The sequence below is a fragment of the Melanerpes formicivorus genome, unplaced genomic scaffold (assembly GCF_026170545.1).
Source record: "Melanerpes formicivorus ecotype bairdi unplaced genomic scaffold, bMelFor1.0.p_v2 SCAF_22, whole genome shotgun sequence".
NCBI classification, from domain to species: domain Eukaryota; kingdom Metazoa; phylum Chordata; class Aves; order Piciformes; family Picidae; genus Melanerpes; species Melanerpes formicivorus.
Genome location: NW_027142374.1, coordinates 3,031,008 through 3,051,778, shown reverse-complemented (window position 1 = coordinate 3,051,778; position 20,771 = coordinate 3,031,008). Strand labels below are relative to the sequence as shown.

At 37.6% G+C, this 20,771-nt stretch overlaps 1 protein-coding gene across 3 annotated transcripts in view; it reads left to right on the top strand.

Moving 5' to 3' along the window:
- Nucleotides 1–20,771, top strand: part of DIAPH2 (diaphanous related formin 2) — a 238,918-nt gene that overhangs the window by 130,368 nt on the left and 87,779 nt on the right. For all 3 annotated transcript variants that reach the window (XM_068151840.1, XM_068151839.1, XM_068151838.1), the window contains one exon: nt 6,996–7,159. In XM_068151840.1, the coding sequence (XP_068007941.1) occupies nt 6,996–7,159 (164 nt within the window). The remainder of the gene's footprint in view (nt 1–6,995; nt 7,160–20,771) is intronic.

Sequence of the window (20,771 nt, the reverse complement as noted above, 5' to 3'; positions counted from 1 at the left end):
CTCTAGTGGTCAGTCACATATTTAAGCTCAGTTTAGCCATTTGGTAAAATGTCATTTTACCAAAACAGCAGCTATTGGTCTCGTAGTTGCTGTAGGTGTTTCAGATGTGTCTGTCCCTTTAAAGAGTTGCCGTGTCTATGTGTGTCTTCAGAATAATGAAGTTTCATTATGATATGTGGCTGCATTTCCTCCTGCTCCAAGTGCTGCTGACATTAATTCCATAGATCTGCTCAGGACAGGAGAGAAACATTCAAACATAATTTGTCATGGACATTTTAATAAGCCAGTTTTAATTAAACTGTATTATCTGAGACGGAACATTCTGATGGAAATTGTCAATTACAGGACAGTAAATGAGTACTCAAGACTTTGGAGTAGCTAACAGAATAATAAGTTACTTCAAATTGTAAAATTACTAAAGTATGAAAGAATACACATTAGCATGTATATTTTCATTCTTGTATTGTTTAGGATTATGAAGGCTTGAGTTCTGTTGTTGCCTAATGTTACAGTTCATGGACATTTTTTGCACTTCTCAGCACAGATTTATCAGTCTGCAATTTAAAGCTAACAACCCCCCCACACACACTGCGTATTTGTCATAAATTGGAAATAGTAAATGGATTACAAATTATGATTGACTAATTTTTATCTAAAATCAGCATATCATGTGAAATGTACTGAAGATTCAAACAGTTAAAAATGCACCTAAAAAGCCTGTAGCAGACAAATTTAACGGAAATCATAGTTTCATAGTTTCATTCAGGGTTGGAAGGGACCACAAGGATCATCTAGTTCCAACCCCCCTGCCATGGGCAGGGACACCCCACACTAGATCAGGCTGGCCAGAGCCTCATCCATCCTGCTCTTAAACATCTCCAGGGATGGGCCTCAACCACCTCCCTGGACAACCCATTCCAGGGTCTCACCACTCTCATGGGGAAGAACCTCCTCCTCACATCTAGCCTGAATCTCCCCACCTCTAGCTTCATTCCATTCCCCCTAGTCCTATCACTACCTGAGATCCTGAGAAGTCCTTCCCCAGCCTTCCTGTAGGCCCCCTTCAGATACTGGAAGGCCACAATTAGGTCACCTGGGAGCCTTCTCTTCTCCAGACTGAACAGCCCCAACTCCTTCAGTCTGTCCTCATAGGAGAGGTGCTCCAGCCCTCTGATCATCCCTGTGGCCCTTCTCTGGACACGTTCCAGCACCTCCACATCCCTCTGGTAATAGGGGCTCCAGAACTGGACACAGTACTCCAGGTGGGGTCTCACCAGGGCTGAGTAGAGGGGGAGGATCACCTCCCTCGACCTGCTAGCCACACTTCTCCTGATGCAGCCCAGGATCTGATTGGCTTTGCGGGCTGCAAGTGCACACTGAGAGCTCATGGTGAGCTTTTTGTCCACCAGCACCCCCAAATCATACCAAGATTTATAATTAAACCATCTTTCTGGCTTATGGTGGTGGTTTTCTTTTTGTAATGATGCTGCTCTGTCTTTTGGGGATAGTTTCTGTCTGTAATGAGTATTGGGATTGGTGTATATCATAGAATACAAAATCTTGATACATTCAGTAAAACTGCAGGCATCTGAAGAATAAGAAGATCACATATTTAAACTCATTTATTAGGTGGCTGTGTTTTCTGGACTCCTTGAAAGTCCCAGGCTGTTTCTTTTAATCTCAGTTTAGTGCTATACTAAATGTATTGATTCTTTTACTTTGGACTGAGTGTATTTGTAAATGAGAACGTCTTCCATCTCTAGTCCCACTGGGCCTTTATTTACTTTGGTCCTTGTGTGTTTTTTTTCCTCTCTCTAGTAGGAGTTAATCCATCTGTAGCATAATGCCAGCTGCCTCTTTCTTAAATGAATGTTTTTTTATGTCAGCATGAACTTTTGAAAATCGAGAATTGCATGAAAAACTCTCCAAATGGAACGTTCCTTTCACATATTTTCAGCTTCCTATAAGCAGTAGCTGGAAGGACATGTCAAAAAGAACTTCTGTTGAGTCTTTGAAATGCTTTTGAAAAGCGTGAAGTTGTTTCTGGCAGGAATCTCCTTCTTGTTCTCAGTGGCTTCATTCTTCTGGAGGTATCGCAGTCATCAACTCTGTGGTCTGTTTGTTGTGTTTTAAGACCTTTGCTGTTTGTCCCTTAAATTCCATCTTTATAATGGCTGTATGCCCTAGAATGGGGCTTCCCTAACTGTCGGAACACCAGTGGAAATTCTATCATGATAGGTTTGGTATTTTTACCGTGGTGTGTTGTTGATGATGAATGCCAAGCTGTTAGTATTTGCTTTCATTTTCTTTCTGAATGTTGACAGTAGTAGGTGTTGCCTTTGGGCAAGTGAGTTGTTGTGTGTTCAGGTGTTTTATTGATGGGAAATTCTTCATAGCAGATGTTATTGTAGAAGTAATGACTTTTCCACCACCTGATTTAAGGTCTTTGACCTTGATTTCTCTGATCTTACTCTCTTCTGTTCACATGGAAGAAACAGTAGAAAGCACAGAAGTATCGTGGTAGTGGTCCTGATATTAATGTAAAGAATTTGAATTTATTATTAATGGTAGTCAGTGATTCTTTATCTCTGACATAATACAGCAGCATAGCATCATGATAACATTTGTATCCATTGCTTACTTAATTAAGTGAATTAATTCAGGCACTGCACCAAAATGCCAACTGTAATCATGTGGTAATATTTCAGTGTAAAAAATAATTGATTTACTTACAGAAAAAAAATATTTTCAGTTGTTACAGCTGGCTTTCTACAGCCACACTAATATTTATCTATTGTCATACTGACACTGTGCTTAGTATTTTCACCGCAAAAATCTCTCCCTCTGGTTATATAAACATTTTTCTTTCTTTCTTGGGGGTGGTCATTGTCAAGCAAACCATAGAACTGGGTGGAAGTTTCACTTGGCAGCTGTAGTGCAAACACATAAATGGAATCCTTAAAAAAAAAAAAAAAGGAAAGAGAAGGGGAGAAATAGCCTCCAATGAGGTTTCCCAGCCTCTGTTTTAACAGTAGAAGAGACAAAAAAAACCTATAATTAATTAGTAGAAAACTGCAATTTGGCAGCAACAGTTAAGCACTTGCTGACCGATGCCCAGCAAGTCCTCAAGCTGCATTGTCCCCTAGCCAACTCCTCTTAGCTTATATACTGGATATGACATCAAGTGGTAAGGAATATTCCTTTGACTCATTTGGATCATTTGTCCTGTCAGTGTCACCTCCCAGGTCCTCATGCACCCCTGTCCTCTTGGCAGGGCAGTATGAGAAGCTGAAAAGTCCTTGACTTAGTATAAGCATTGCTGAAATTTTAGTGTGATATCCATGTGATTCTACCACTAAATCCTAACTGCAGCACTGTGCCAGCTGCTAGGAAGACAATTAAGTCTCTCCCAGCTGAAACCAGGACAGTACGGAAAATGGAATAATGTTTCCAGGTGGGGCCTGAGGGTCTTTTTTTCAGTTGTCTTGGCTTAGAATTCTTTTTATGGTTATGATAGAAACACATGTAAATAAACACATGTAAATAAAGTAATTTCTCTTAGTTCAGCAAACATCTTTACACTGGATGGCCTGGATAGATCTGTGAGTTTTGTTGTTGTTCACAGTGGTGAGAAATGTAACCTTGTTTATAGGTGTAAGTGAACACCTTATTAAAGCTTCAATCTGTACTAATGAAAGCTGTTTTAATTAACTATTCCTATTATGCAAAGTTTTGATAGCTTATGTAATTGATAATGTTTCAGGAAATGCTGTAGGTGAGTATGGCTTTACCTCTCTGAAATTACCCCGTTGACTAAGTCTTTGCACTGACTTGAAGTAGTACATTTCAAGGTGATATTTCAAGTTAGTAATATTTTATAAGGATGAAGATTGTATGAAGTCTATGGAGTGTGACAAAGCAACTTTTAATATGACATGGTATATGACTGGAAACTATTGTTTCTACAGCAATGACTTGTTTTCTTCAAAGTTAAATACAGTTAAAATCCTCTACTCGCTCTTTGCTCATCGTCTTCATCTGTCTTGCCAACACACTTTTGTCTTACAAGCCATCCTTTAATAGTATTTCTTATATGCTGTTTGGTGCTTATTAGGTGAAAAATAGTAACATTGAAATTATTTCTGTAATGTTACTTTAAAATATCTTCTAGTTTCAGTAGTAGTATTGCGATTTTTCTTGTTTGCTTGTTTTAACACTTACTGTTGTTATTTTTCATGTTGAAGGTACAACCTAACTCTTGAGAGCTTTGTCTCAAAGAATCATTTCAGATCTAGAGCCTTCAATGTTGTTTTTTTTAATTCTTTTCAGACTTTTCAGTCACTTTTGGTATATTAATTTGTCTTCAGTTTCTATGTGGCTGATTTTAAAGGAACCACAGATACAACTTGTACAATTATATATCTTCACAGTTTGTTTTTTCTAGTGTTTCTGATGAGTTGTGAAAGACGGCAGTCTGCTGACTCTAAGGCAATTCATGTTTTTCTAAAACTTCTAGGCTGTGCTCAATAATTCAGTAATGTGCCATTATTACCTATTTAATGTATTCTTGCCATTAAACTTTCATTTCCTCTTATATAGTTAAATGTCATTGAAGACTGAACTATACCAAATCTGTCTTGTATTAAGATGAACGACTCAACAGTCCAAGCTTGAAATTCTAACTAAGCAGGTTAAACTTCATTTCAATAAACTGAAAATACAAGTATTATCACTATGTTTGCAGTGGTATAAACTCTATAGGTAGTTATTGCTGTTTCAAGTTCTTGATATTTATATATTGAAATCCACATTGTTGGTTTATACTTTTTACCATTCTAAGTGAACGCTCTTAAGCTAACAAAAGTATAGCTTTCCTTTAATGCGACTGAGACATTAATGAAGAGAGGATTACTTGGATAACAGGTTTCTTAGGAGAAAATTTATTTTATATGAAATTTTCAATCACACTTTTAAGAACCAATTCGTAAATGGCTCTTTATGTACTTTCCCATTAATTAGAGCAGAAAGATCTAGATGTTATATTAGGCCTTCTTCCAGTGGGGGATATTTTTACCTTTTTCATGATTGCTCTGTAGTTTCTGAAGTAAACGCTTTTGAAGTACTCAACAGTATCCAGACATGTGGAAATGTTTGAACAGGATATCTACATGAATTTGATTTCTTTATTCTGCAGTTTGACTATTTTCTGAAGAATCTTTTTTAGTTTTCAGTCAAATCGCTAAAATGTATGTTCTATGATTTCTTTCAAAGACTCTTTCCCCTAACTAGTTTCCAAGTTGATTTTTTTTGTGGAGACATAGGAATGAGGAGAGGCTGAGGGAGCTGGGATTGTTTAGCCTGGAGAAGAGGAGGCTCAGGGGTGACCTCATTGCCCTCTACAACTACCTGAAAGGTGGTTGTAGCCAGGAAGGGGTTGGCCTCTTCTCCCAGGCAACCAGCACCAGAACAAGGGGACACAGTCTCAAGCTGTGCCAGGGGAGTTTCAGACTCGAGGTGAGGAGGAAGTTCTTCACTGAGCGAGTCATTCGGCATTGGAATGGGTTGCCCAGGGAGGTGGTTGAGTCATCGACCCTGGAGGCGTTCAAGGGGAGATTGGACGTGGCACTTGGTGCCATGGTCTAGGCATGGGGTCTGTGTTGATAGGTTAGACTCGATGATCCTCGAGGTCCTTTCCAACCTAAGCAATACTGTGATACTGTGAACTCAAAACTATTGAGTCATTAGAAATGCAATAGTAGACATTGTCTCAAGTATGAGGAGAGGTTGGAGCATAAGCTCTGCTGTATTAAGAATTAGAATCCACATGGAAGGAAGTCTTTACAAGTAAAAGCCACAGGGAGCCAGCTTATGTGATTTTTGTAGTTCAGGGAATAACTTGTGTCTTTTGTTGTTGGGTTTTGATATGTACAGCACAACACTTTCATCAGCTACAGTTCAGTATCTGCAGAACTAGTTCTAAGGTGTGCTAGCTGGATAGTTTTTTTTTTTTAGTGGTTTGTGACTTTACATCGTTGTGGATATGAAAAATCACCACAGAAGAAAACAGCAGGCTGAAATTTAACTTGCTTCAAGGCAAGATAATATTACCCTTAGTAGCTTGTGTCCTTCCTCTATTTGCAAATGAATAGTTCTAAAAATATATTTTTTTTTTCATATGGGGGAAAAAGTGCCATATTTTTCTGTTGAAAGGCATTGTACCAAACTTTTAATGATGACTGTTGGCATGGAATTCAAGCTGAGTTTCACTTGTAGATTTCAGCACTTCCTAATGGAAATAAAAACTTCTGTTGTTCTGTGGTGTTTCTCTCACTAATCATTTTTCAAAGCTGTTTGTTGGTTAACTGGGACAGGTGGGTGAATATTCCATTTTTATCAGTTCTTTGAAATTGCATGGTTGATAGCATACCCCAAATAAGTGTGCCATGTACAGGAAGCTGTATGGCTAACCATTCAAGAATCCACAACAAACACGGCTGTAATAAAAGCCCAAGAAAAGTGGGCACCATACTCCTTTTATTTTTTTGTTTTGTCATTGGGAGTTAAGCAATATGGAAACTTTATGTATGAAATTCATGTACATAATGCAGGGGACTTGACATCACTTGAGCAGAATGGGATCTCATAGATTCTGACAGCAAACTAATTTTCAGTATGGCTTTGTGTAGAATGCTTTTTATTAAATTAATCACCAGAAGAAAAATATGCAGGGTGTTTGCAAATGTCATAAAGTTGGTTGTACAGTCCATTAATCATTGATCTTTACATTGGAAAGAGATCATTTAATGGAGGAATGTGGCACCACTTTATGCTGATACAAATTTGTAGATGTGTAAGCTTGAATGCATAAAAATCTCATATTTGAGAGCAAACCAGCACCAGCAGACTGCCCACTTCTAACCTCTGTACTGAATTTTGTTTTGGTTTATTGCTAGATTGGATTGCATTTGAATCATTTTCCTTAACAAAACCTTACAGCTTTGCTGAGAGTGCCCGCGAGCAATATGAAAAATTGTCCAACATGCACAACAACATGACTAAACTGTATGAAAACTTGGGAGAATACTATACCTTTGATCCCAAAGTAATAAGCATAGAAGAATTCTTTGGTGATCTCAGCAACTTCAGAACTCTATTTTTGGTGAGTACTATGTGCAAAAGTTGGACTTGGTGATCTTTGCGGTCTCTTCCAACCTTATTGATTCTATGAAAATATAATACCTATTCTTGTATCTTTTTTTCTCCCAATTTCAATTCCTTCCTTTTCTCTGTATTTCTCATGTTAACTTTTGTATTTTGTTCTTGTCAAGAAATTGGATGAATGTTTCTAGAATTACTTAGATTTTGGTCAAAGTTGGCTATCAACCTCCAGTTTGTTACTTGCCACCTCCGCTGTCAGTGAAATTGAGAGGTATGGATAATGAGAAAATATTTTTCTTCATTTAAAACCTTGCCTGTTGGTTGACACCCAACAAATAGGCCTGATACTGGAAAGCCAGATGTGTCTGTTTTCCTGTTGTGTTAGAATCTGGCTGACTCCTTAATGATGCTTTGATGCTAAGTCTGAGACTTCCAAGATGAGCACTGTATAGTTGACAGAACTTAGGAAGTTCACTTACATGTTTATATTGGTATTGCCAGTCATCCAGAGTGGTTGATGTCACAGTATGGCTCTTTTATGAAGGAATTTAAGAATTTAATTTTAAGCAGCTAAGTTTTTAAATAGCTTTAATGTCAGTTTCCCAGTGGCTGTCTGCAAGCCATATAATTAGCTGCACCATAGGACGTGTATGGGGGAAAACAGATGCTTGGAATGTCACATTGTGTCTCTAGAGAATGTTAGCATCACTTGGAAATACCACCATTTACCATGCATACAGCTGTGGCTCACTGATCTGTCTGATGCCAGTAACTGGTTTAATTTATCATATAATCAAGAAGGACTTTCAGTTTCAGTGTGATGGAGGAATAAGTAATTAAAAACATAATTTTCCTGCCAAGTTTACTTTAATAGAAAACTTCTACTACAATGTATCTGTTGATTTTAAATTGGCTGAAATAGTTGTGGTGATGTTACTTTTTTTTTTTCCCCCCATCACCAATTCCTTGATAATTGCTAAATATAACAACACATGTGCGTGAAAGCTTGTCAAGAACAGGGATAGTTGCTGAGAAGTATTTCAGTGCATGTATTTTTCTCATAAATATAAGGCTTGCATGTGCAAAGAATTTGGACGGCTGCTTGGTTGTAACTACTTGAAACAGATTTCAGGCTAGACGATGTCCCAATATTGTGATGAAAATCTGTTCTCAAGTATGTATTCGAACTGCTGTGAAGGTGATAGGAGCTAGTGGGCAATTTTTTTTAGCAGAAGATATGTTAGAGTGAAAGTACTTTCTTTTTGACTTCTTAAGGACTTGCTTCGTGGCCCGTTGAGCTTCAATGGTTATAATTTCTTTTCCAGGGAGTATTTTCATGTGATATTCATGTATTGCTTTGGAGTGAGAGTAAGTTCTAGGTTGCAAATACTAAATTCTCACTCTTTTAGGACGATGGCAAAGATGAGAACAGTTGCAACTTGTATTTTTAAGCACTGGAAAGGCTATAACAATCACAATAATGAAGGCATTTAGACTGCTTGTGCAAACTAGGTCCACATATTCCAGAGGGTGGTGACACTGTGGAATACATTGCCCAGGGAGGTTGTGGATGCCTCCTCCTTGGGGGTGTTCAAGGCCAGGTTGTATGATGCCTTGAGTAGCTAGGTCTAGTTAAGAGGCATACATGCTTATGGGGGGTGGGGTTGAAGTAGATGATCTCTAAGGTCCCTTCCAACCTAAGCTGTTATATGATTATATACATAATCCTCTGGTTAATGCTGTATGTGTGTGTGTGCATTGTAATTGTGCAAATACTTATCTGTGAATATGGAACAGTAGTTTAAATCATATGGACTGCCTTAGTCATTTATACTGAGAAATATTTTCTGAGATTTATTTACCAGAGTCTCCTTTGCTTGGCTCTCTAAATACTTGAGGTCTTCTGAGTACTAGGCAGTACTGAAATCAAACTGTTTTGCCTTGCTGCTTGTTTTGTCGTTTTGTTTGGTGTTTTGTGTTTGTTTTTTTTAACATGAAGGAAAGAGTCTATTGTGAAAGTGGCACAAGGAAAACATCCTCTGTAGTTGAATCCTTTTTTTCGCCCTGCTAGGTCTGATTTTGAGCAAATAAGTTTTGTGTATTTTTCAGTAGATTTGAACTACTCTGCTTTTATTGAATGTAATCCATCTTTTCTGTTTCATTTATCTAACAAATTGATTTTAACAGGGTTTTTTCCTTTTAAAAGTTTTTGTACAAGGGGAAGCTGTGGACAAAATCTAAAGTAAGGCCTTCTGGTAGGCACTATGTGGCTTTGAACTAGTGGTCATTTCTGTGTTACTGTGCATCACAATAACCCCATGTTTATGTTCTTCTAGTCCTTGGTGTGAAGCTGTCATGTTCTGATAATATCTCATCCAAACTAGTCATCTTGAGGTGCAAGTTTGAGTGTACTCAACAAATCAATGCATTACAAGAATTGTCTTACTGCTTGATTAACATCAAGTGCCTTCTGTGTTAAGGGGAAGTCATTATAGATGCAAACTTCTGTTAATTCTACTAACAAAGGTCGCAATCCACCAGGTGTTTTGGGGGCTGGGGGCCTTTCCTCTTTTGGATTCCTATAAACCTGTGTATGTTCAGTTCTTAGGATATTGGTATGATATTTATGGTTTGCCTAATCAAAACAAACAGCAATAAAATTATTTTCTAGAGTGGAAAATTATCCCAAAGACTATGGTTTTGTAAATTAATCTAGTTTATCAAAACAGAACTGTCAGTTTCTGTATTCCGTTTAGCTGTGTTAAACTTGCATTCCAGATAGAAAAGGCTTACCACAAATAGTATCATAGTATCATTCAGGGTTGGAAGGGACCACAAGGATCATCTAGTTCCAACCCCCCTGCCATGGGCAGGGACACCCCACACTAGATAGTCAGATTTCTGAGTCAAATAGGGCTAATTTCTTGCTTTATTACTTTAGAAAGGAAAGTTCCCAAAATACTTTGCTTAGTCTTCTGACGCTACATATTGGTCTAAATAGTGAATTGCATCCATCTGATGCTATGGTCTTTCAAATTTTTATCCATTCTTTTAACATTTAAGCTTCCTCCTTGAAAAGAAGCTATTAAATAAGAAAATGGACATTATGTATGATGCCAACTAATTTAAATAGTAATACTTCAATATGAAAACATGAAATCTGAGGCTTCTGTGCCTTAAGAAGACAATTTTCCTTGGCATCTTTTGCACTTCACTTGTTCAGATACCCACAGTGGTAGGAGGAGTAATTGTAATGCGGCCTTTGGAGAATTTCCTGACTTACTTTATCCACTAGAGTAGAATCTTGTAGGCTGTAGCGGCATAAAGATTCTTGTTGAGGGATTTAGTGTTTTCAGAATGCTTGAGGAAGGCCTAGGGCAAGTGTTCAAAGTTCACAGTACAGTAATTTATTTATTTAAAAAGGGAAAATTGCTAAAAAGAATAAAGATTTTCTGCAACATTTTGATGCTTTCCAGAAGGAAAAAGATATTGAAACTCATTTAATCTATGGAGTTTACTATTTAGAAGTTGTAACTACTGATAAGAATTCAGTAGCATTCAGGACAGCTGAAGATATACAGAATCTCCAAGTATTCCTTAGGGCATGCATGTTTATTAAATTACTCCAGTTCAGACTGCTGTAATGCCTGCATACTTTCCCTGAGTGGTCCTGTTAACTTTTTTTAGTGCTTTGGTAAATGACTGAAGTATAATTCCAGATATATTTGAAGTATTGATGTCTTGTTGCTTCCTATTTGTCATTTACCTGTTATTGCTAGTGGCTTCCTACTGATACAGCTATTTTTCTTCTGCCACCAGCAATTTTAACTTTGAAGTTCAGCAGCTCTTCTGAACTGGTTTTGTTGCTAACATTTTTGGTGTGGACATTTATGATAAAAACACAGAATTGTAAGGTAATTTAGGTTGGAGTGAGATGCTCAGTGCCTGACTGAGTTTGACATCCTGCTTAAATCATGTCTTCTGTAGAAGTTGGTTTAAGCTGCATGGCACCTTGTCCAATTGAGTTTTGAGTATCTCCATGAATGAATATGCCATGCCTCCGAGAGGCTGTTATGTTGTGCCAAAGCCAGAGTGTATAACATACATTGCCTTCTGCTCATCCACAGAGCCAGTCTTCTCCACAGGGAGGACAGTCAGGTTAGGTAGGCACAGTTTACCCTTGGTAAATTTCATGTGGCTGTTTTCAGTCACCTTCTTGTCCTATATGTACTTGGAAATAGACTTTAGAGGGAATTGCTCTGTGATATTCCTGGAAACAGAGGCAATGAATTTGTAGTTCACCAATCTTTCCCTCTGTCTTTTGGAAATGAGCTGTATTATTTTCCTTCCATAGGCACTGGAGGTGGCCCTTTGGTCTCACAGTTTTTTGATGAAATAGAGGCCTTACAGTGCCATCATTGCGTTTCCTGAACTGCTGCTGAAACAGTGATGGCAAAGGTTGAGATGAAGGCAGCCCAGAGTACCTCAGCCTCTTGTTTGGTATTAGGTTCCATGCTCCATTTACCTGCACACCTGCATTTTTCTTCATCTTTGTCTGTCCTTGTAGCTGTAAAAGTCTTTCTCTTTGCTTTTCTCATTCCTTGCTGGTTTTATCTCCATCTGAGGTTTGACTTAGTGCTCAGGGAGGGAAGTAACTATTCCTCCTGCTTACTGTTGCCATCCATCCAGTCTGTGCTTGTTTCATGTTAGAGCTCCCTGAGAAGTGCTATGTTCAGCTAAGCTTACCGCTGTCTTTTGTCCTCAGGATGGGTGATTCTTATGGTTTGGGAAGGTTTCCCTTGAAGGCCAGTTAGAAACAAGGAATGCTTAATATACACATTGTGTTTTAGTTGAAACTACAAAGTGTAGCTGTAGCTTGAGATAATTTGCCCTCATGAGCGCTCAAAATTCAACATAGGCCCTTAGAAAATCTTCACTTGTCATCTGTTGTCTTTGTACAACAGCTATTACTTCTATTTCCCTGCAGTTAACCTGTGATGCTGTATCTGACTGTAGTATGTGAAAGTGAGATATTAAGTAGGTTTTCTATAAGGACAATTTTGTCTTTCATCTGCAGCTAACAAGAAGAATATCTTATGTTGCAGAATCCTGCAATTCAGCTAGTGTATTTTAAAAAGATGGAATGATTATCACTGTAGGAAGTGGCATAATGAATGGGAAGTAATGCCTGTTTTATTACTTGAAATTAAAAAAAAGAAGGTTTTGCATGCATATTCTTTTCTAATTGCTAGCTTTTTGCAACTTGGGTAGAAACTATAAATGCTTCTCCACGTGGTTTAAGCATTCAGAAGTTGTTAGGCTGAATGACAAGATGCAGTGTATACGAGAGAACCATTTTTCAGGAACAGTCAGTGTTGTTTTTTTCATCCTTCATTTTTCTGATCAGAAAGTATCAGCAATGCAGTCATATTCCTTTGGGTCCAGTAGTTTTTTTCTTAAAGTTATTATGCAAGAAAATTTTCCATATAAATAAGTTGTTATTCTGTTATCCCTAAACAACAGGAGGAGCAGGAATTCTAAGTAGGCAGTGTGGGCTGAAGCAGTAACTGTCTTTTCTCAGTGTCTCTGTGAGACACAGGAGTTGCCTTGGAACACTGCTTTTCTCAGCAATAGGCAGTTACTCCAAAAATTGACTTGTTTGTGGACATTTTGTTGGTTCATTGGTTTGTGGTTTAAAATTGCCAGATACAAAGGTTGCAGTTTTGAACCAAATCAGTCTTTTGTATTTAGTTTTTATCAACATCTGCCTGCATTGGTGTGAGAGACAGTAAGTGGTTGTTTTGGTTGTTTTGTGATATTGGAGGGAGAAAAAAAGCACTGGGTAGCTGAGAAGTCACTAAGGGACACATTAACACTGTCCATCATGTGATTACAAAAAGCCAAATAACTTCACAGCGCCTCTGGCCAATCATGCAACCAAATATTCCTTGTGGGCTGTTTAGGTTCATTGAGCTGCAATATAATGAGTCAATCTATGGGACCAGATACAAACAAAATTGGTTTATTTTTCTGCATCTATTTCCATTTTATCCCCAGGCTTCTCCAACTGTTTCTGCAGAAAACATAATTACACCTAAGGGTGTGGTGAGACAACATCACTTTACCCCTCCACCTCTCCCAGTTAGGAATCTTGTCCCTCGTGGCTGTACTGCTTCTGGCTTAGTACTTATTTATTTATTTATGTTTGTCCTTAGATTAGGCAGACTATTTAAACATTTCAAGTGAGCTTTTAACGAGATTTTTCCTGGTACTTGTCACCTCTGCCTATATTTACTACTTTGATTTTGTGCTTAAGTATGTCTTGATAACCACATTGTATTCAAGTCTTCTCACAAGAAATACTTAAAGCACTTCAGCTTGACTCCTTTGCAAATGGAACATGATTCAAAGTCAAGCCGGGGGGTGGGGTGGGTAAGGTACAAGTGGTTATTCTTCTCTTGGAGGTGACGATTACAGAGAAATTGAATCAGAAGTGGCAGTAAGGGCTCGTTTGTTGCTGTGAGATTTATTTCTTTCCCCCCATCTTTGCAATTAGATAGCAGATCCACTGAATAGTAGTATACCTTTTATATTTAGGACTGTTTCAAGGCAGAAGCAAATTTTATTTTATTGATTTAATATTTCTTTTTTCATTTCAAAGTAAACAGAAATTTCTGTTGTCTTTTTTGGTTTGATATAGTTTCAGGCTCTTATCAAATAATGATTAATCAATTGCTTGAGGGAAGGTGCCAGTTTGTTCTTTCTTGCTTGGTTTTTCACTGTAACCTGCTATCTCACAATTTGTATCAAATGGTGAGAAATATTTAGAAGCTGTCACTTTCTGAATGTTTGTTTCTGTTGGTGCTGGAGTGTTTTAAAATATCCACCAAATCTGTCATGCCTACATTTGAAAATGGGCATAAACTTCCTTTTAATCAGATTGTGGGCTTTGTGGAAGTGCTATGAAATGTGCACTTCAGCATTAGCTAGGAAATATTCTGTTTTTGTTCCATGCTTCTTAGATGTTTTATACTTTGTTTGCTCTGTGGGCTCGCCCTTTAATGCAGATAGAAAGTTGAATTCTGAGTCTATAAAAACAGTGTTATAATAATACTTGTAACAAGTTGCATACAGTTTGAAGCAGTAACAGGCACAGTTGTTGGGAAACAGAAGGGAACTTTTGCCTCCAGTGAAATGATTTGGTTTTGCTTCTTTTGATGTGGTTTTTTGTTTCACAATTGGGTAGACAGTTTTATCAGTGGTGACTGCTTCCCTCACATTTGAGTAAATGCAGCTTATGGAATAAGGAATTAAATCTGTAAATTATAAGTGTGCCACTAGGTGTAAGTAAATATTTAAGCAGATGTGAGTAGTTCAACAACTGGCAGTAGGAGAGATGAGTTCTTGTAAAAGACTTGTGGAAAAAAAACCTGCCCTTTGGTGTCAGCACTGACTATTGATTGATGATTACTCTGTAGCTGGGATCTTTTACAGTAAACCTCTGAAACAGGATACAGAAAGTGAAAATATCCCCAAAATGTTAAGACACATTAAATGATCAGTAAACTATACACTTTTTATTGGGTGACTACTACCCTGGTCTTAAAAGGTTTTATAAGATTGATGTCCTGTACCAGTCAGGAAACAAAACATTTGTTACGTTTTCTCCATAAGAAAAACTCACCACAGTGGATTCAGCATTTTGAGTATAAATATACCTGTAAGGCCTTTTCTTTGTTATATTTATTTGCTTGTAACTTGCTTCAAAGTAGATTTCAGGCTCCATAACTCAGGAGTGTGTTGTGGGTGGTTTTCTTTCATTGTTGTTGTTTTTATTTTTCCTGTGACTTCTTTGAAATGTCCCTTGAATAGAGCAGGTCATTGCCTGCAATAATATAAATCAATGAAAATACAATACATAATTTAATACATGATAAACATGTGATTTACTAGGAAATGCAATACATAGTCAAGCTAAAGTCTCAGCTTTCAAACCCATAAATTGAGTTAGTAATTCAGGAGTGGCTTAAAAGAAAGGTTGTATTTATTCGTTGTTCTCCCTGGTTATTTGTCTGGGAACAGAGTTTCTCCCTTCTGCCTAAAAAGTAGCAGTTCTTTAATGTACCCTGAAAGATAACAGTTTCAAGCTAGCAAGAAGCTGTGAAAAAATAAAGAATAATGAGCAAGAAGTATTTTCTTCAGCAAAATTTCCCAAGGGGTAGTATCGAAAGTGAAACATTGTCCTTATTAACAGGCAGTATATTGCAAGGCTTTCCTCCCTCCTGCCCCCAAAACCCACACAAAGACCCTTTGTAAGCTCTCAATTCTCTTCTGAGTGTGTACATCCAACTAGTACTAGTGCTGAGGATACATTTTTAAAATTCATAATACTGAACAAATCAGGAATTGGATATCAGCTGGGAAAGTTTGTAAGTAATGGAGTCAGAAGCAAAAGGCTTCACCTAAGAGCAACAACTCATTAACTTTATTAACAAGCTGTTAGGACTGCTAGGTAAGTAGCTACTCTGTTGATGATATAGGATGACACATCCAAAAGATGTGAACAGAAAGTATAATGAACTGAATTCCAGTATACTGCATTTGCAAGCAGTTCAAGGTAGGCAAGTGTTGAAATAGCAGGCAGCAAGGATGGGGTTGGTATTTGGCTTATTTTATAGCACTAATGCCTCTGATTAAGTAATATTTTGTGAAGAAATTAGGGGAAAATGTGTTTTAGAGGAAACTATGAAATTAAGTTTTCTAATCTGGGAAAGAGACAGAATGAAAAACCTCTCAAGAATTTTCTGTTTGATAGTTTTAAACACGCTTTTAGTGCTGGTGGCAGCAAGTCCAACTGAATAATGTCATTATTCGCAGGCATTATCTTGGGAGTTTGTAATATTTAAATGAGGATTTTGAATCCTCTTGGCCCTCTGGAAACCAAGCATTATTTGGGACCTTGGCTATTTCAATATTTAGGTTATGGATCTAGCCCAGCTGTTAAAACCTATTGTAAGCCCGTAGGCTTTATTACCTGCTCTAAGTGACTCTCTTTGGCAAGATTCTAAGTCTAAAAGATTCTGCTGTAGAAGATGCCTACAGGCTACAGGTGCTTGCATCTGCACCCAATATATTTCTAAAAGACTATCACAGGTTTGAAAGAATCTCACTTCTCCCTCAAATGTCTGTAAGAGTGTTTCATATAGTCTTAGCCTCATCATTCTGTTTGTTCACATGTCATATTAAGGTAATTTGATAATTTGAATCCATGTTTGTCTTAATTGTGACTTCAGATTGATCACTGCATTATTGCATCTTCAATTAGTTTGCTGATCTTGTAGTAAATTATAGCTCATTCACTTCCTTAAATTCATATTTGCTTGCTTATCACGTTTAGGAAAATCCAGAGCAAGCTAATAGAATTGGATTATGCTGTCAAAATACAACATGAAGCATGAAGTGGAAGGTGTGAGAAACCTCAGGAAAAAAAAAAAAAAAGATGCAGACAAATAGGTGGATCCCTTCAATGTTGAGTTTTTTCACATTTATCATTTCTTTGGAGTGTAATGCCCCACAACCTCCAGAGCACTTTCTTCTGCTAGTCCATCAGCCCTGTCTTGAAGGAAGCATGCAAAATCTCTCAAACCCAGACAATTTTATTCTGTTATTTCCATATTTCATACCCCTATACCATATACATTGTGTGTAATTCTCACAGCCTCTATCTATTAAAATGATTTGGAAATTTCTAGCCAGAAGCTTTGCAACTTTTCAACAAAAGATCATGGACTGTGTGCCTCAGTTTCTCTTCTCAAATTCTACCTAAAACAGCTGTTTATTTTGCTGTGTTTTCTAATTACAATAATACCATTTTGTTTGTGTGTACTTGTCTCTTTCACAAGTAACCTGAACAAGCCATGCATATTTATTCTGGTAGGCAAATACCAATTTAAAGGTGCTTTTAAAGCAGTCTCAAATCTGGCCAACTGAGGTCTGTTTAGTAACTAATCAAGCATGTACTGTTTGGTAATTAAGGCATACAATGCAGTTTTTCTTTGGTAGCCTTAACATTGGTTCAGTCAACACTGAAAACCTCTTCTACCTTACACTGCCAAACAGTTCTTAGTTTGTGCTTTTTTGTTTGTGGGGGTTTGTGTGTGTGTGGTTTTTGTTTGGTTTTGCAACACAGCTGATAAGCCAGCAGCAAAATCCTTCTCCCTACCTGACTACACAACTGTAGCTGCACTTGCCAAATATCTTAATCTGTAATGGCATGCTAAAGACTTTTCATGTCATGTGTGGTGACCCTGATGCATGAACCATGGGGCAGTATCTCAAGTATAATCTTGTCTACTGTTTCATGACCATCCATCAGGAAATTCAATTTGTCTGCTCCTGTTTAAGACTGGCTCATTGCATCTCTTTTCCATTTTTTTCATAAGGATAACAATGTATTTGAATATGTTATCCTCCAAGGAATACCCAGGAAAGTTTTCTTTTACATGTAAACTGATTGCTCAATCTTCTGTGTTTTAACACTCTTTATGTCTGTAGATTAACTTCCAGTTTATCTCAGTCCGTTGTTCCTAATGAGTTATCACTGGGAAAAAAAAATGTTTCCCCCCCCCCACACACTTTTTTTCTTACTGCCCTTCCCTGGAACTTCAGTTCCCATATTTTGCAGTTGCAAGGCAAATTTAGGGAAGGCCTGAGGGATCACAGGCAGCCTTCTTTATTGGTGCATGACCGCTTCATAGCCAAGTGCATCTTTTAATACCCAGGGAGATTTGTGCATTACAGTTTGTTTTCTTTCTTCTTGTTTTTAATAATTTACCTTTGAGAGTCTATTTACAACTATGTTGATGTGTGAATATCTGTCTGTCTGTCAAAATCCAAGATATGTGTGGAATGCAAGAGATACATGAATTTTTTATTTGCTTCTTAAGGAAGCCAAGCTATAAACTGGCAGTCTTGAGTACAAGAGCCTTACTTCAGTGAATCCTAATAAACACAAGGGAGAACATCAAGCTGTGTGCCCCTTCAACCAGCTCCCATAGGAAGAGATAATGTTCCTTGCTGAATCTATTTCTCTGCTAGGAGACACAATAATTTGGTTTTGGTTTTATTTCATACAAAAACCCCAAACAACACCACCACCACCAACCCCCAAAACCAAACCACAGCCCTCAAACTTTCTCTAACTTGTAATTTGCAGGCAAATTAGCAGAACTGCATGCTGTTACCTACTACCCAGAAATACAGTATGTCATGAACAGGGGTTGTATGCATTAAAATATTTATGTCTGCTGAGATTCACGTGACAATGATTTGAGTTTCTGCTTAAACCTACATGTTCTGGAAAAAATGGTGTCTAATACTTTTCAAAACATTTTCCCAAGTTCTTGGGAAGGCTTTTGTTTACAGCTGGATTGATGCTTGCTTTGTGACATTTGGTTGATTTGGTACTGTTACATTAGTCTTGTTTTATCATTAATTAGGGATTAAATATAGTTGTGTAGTGTACACCTGTGAACACCAGTTTATACTTAGTCACTTTTGAACTACATTGCAGTTACAAAACTGCTGATTTTTTTCCTCTCTCTCTTTTGAAAGCAAGGCCAATTATGGAGTTATTTTTTCCTTTTTCAGTATTTAAACTGATCTCTGACTTTTTGGGTTATTTAGTCTGCAAATCTACACAGAAAAGATACCACTGAAGAACAGGTCTATCTAGGGACCAACAGCCCCAGAGGTGTGTTGGTGTGATGCTCTATGGGGATTATCTCTTTTGCCTTGCACAGTTCCCAGTTTGACCACTGCAGAAACTGTGTTATTGTCCTTTTGCTGCAGCTTGTACCTGTTGTAGCAACAAGCTGTTTGGGAAAATCTCTGGGATTTCAGGTCAGCACTTAGTGGATTTCTACTTGTCTCTCACTTTCTTGATGTAATCTCTAGAGAAAGGCTGTGTGAAGATGCTCTCAAGCATTTCCATAATGACAAAGTAAAAATGCTAGGAAATGTACATTTTAACAGAATAAGGGAGAGGCCCATCAGAATACTTCGTGCCTCCTGTGCTGCATGTGTTGGAATGGTAGGATTTGGATGACTTTGTTTCTATGTTGATAGGCTTGTATATGAAGGGCTGGGTGTAGCTAGGTTAAGAGAGGCACCATCGCATAGTTGTCAGTATTTTCTTCAGGAGAAGACCCTTATTTTGCACGTTTTTTGTTTGACTTATCATTGCTAGTCAGCATATTTTATGAACTGCAATCTGTAATTTCTAATAATCTCCCTTCAGGTAGAGTTTGTAGAGTGGATCTCAAAGTGAATTTGCAGATACAGTAACTGTAGAACTTGTTTAGTTCAGCTTGCTGTAGTCTTCCTGTTAGAGAATGTGACAGAATCTATGGCCTAATCATAGCATGTCAGTGGCTGGTGGGCTACTGGTTCAGCCATGACATTTCTTATTTCTTTCTCTCATAAGATTGTGGGCATTTACTTTCATTACAGCCTGTGAAGTTGCAGTAAAATGAAATCTCTGTCAAGTGTGATTGAATGTGCAGAGACAGAACTGTCCAAACCCAAAAAGGATAAAGCATTGATTTTCTCCTTTAATTCTCAATTTTCTTTTCTGAAAGAAAAGGTGGTTTTCGGTACAGTCTGTTATGGGATGGTACAGCAAATGCAGTTCTTGGTCCAATTTTCAAGTACATCCACAAGCAGCATCTCTGGTAACTGTGATACCCAGCATGCCTGCAGAGCACTATCAGCTACTAGAAGGGGCTGTACGTGTTTCACCTCAGCAAAACCCTTAAATAGCATCTACACACTGAAACATTCTATCCCATGCTTGGGTGAACATTTGATATTTGTAGTCTTGGATTACCAAATACTGTTTATAATTTATATAAATCTTTGACACTTAAAATTCTTTTAGATAAGATTTTCTTCTGACTTTGATAATTGTTGTCTGTAGGTCCTTCCTGGCATGTACACAGTAAAGTGAAAAGTCGCCTTCCTTCATACACATACACATTTTCTCAAGAAAGAATATGTAGAACTATGTGATATGAGTCTGCCCCAAATTTCTTAAGGAAATCTTACTTCTAGAATAATAACTGATATATTGTCTTGGATATTTATGAAGCCATCCACAAAGGTGTATTTGTGAACGTGGGTTTTCCTATGATTAGGTTGCTTAGCAAATGGAACAGACATGAAAACTATTTCTGCTATGCCCTATGCTTAGTAAGTATTGACTGTTGAGCTTTTTAAGCTGAAACACCATGCACTTGCACTTGGCATGTTAGTTCTGGACATTGCCGCATCTAGTATCTTCTTCACTGGTATTGCTACTTGTTGGATGTACTGTATTTGGAATCCCATAATCACCTGAAGCCCAAACCTGCAGACTTGTCAGGTAGAGGATGTTGGTATATTGTGAGGTGGAGAGGAAAAAGAGAGATAAATTTCTTGCTGTTGTGAATATAAATAAGTAAATTATCCCTATCATTTATCATGTCTGTCTGAGATGTTAGGGGAAATTCCATCATGATGAATTTTAGTGAATTTCTTCATGATAAATGAATCTTAGGGATGCCAAAGCCAAGAAA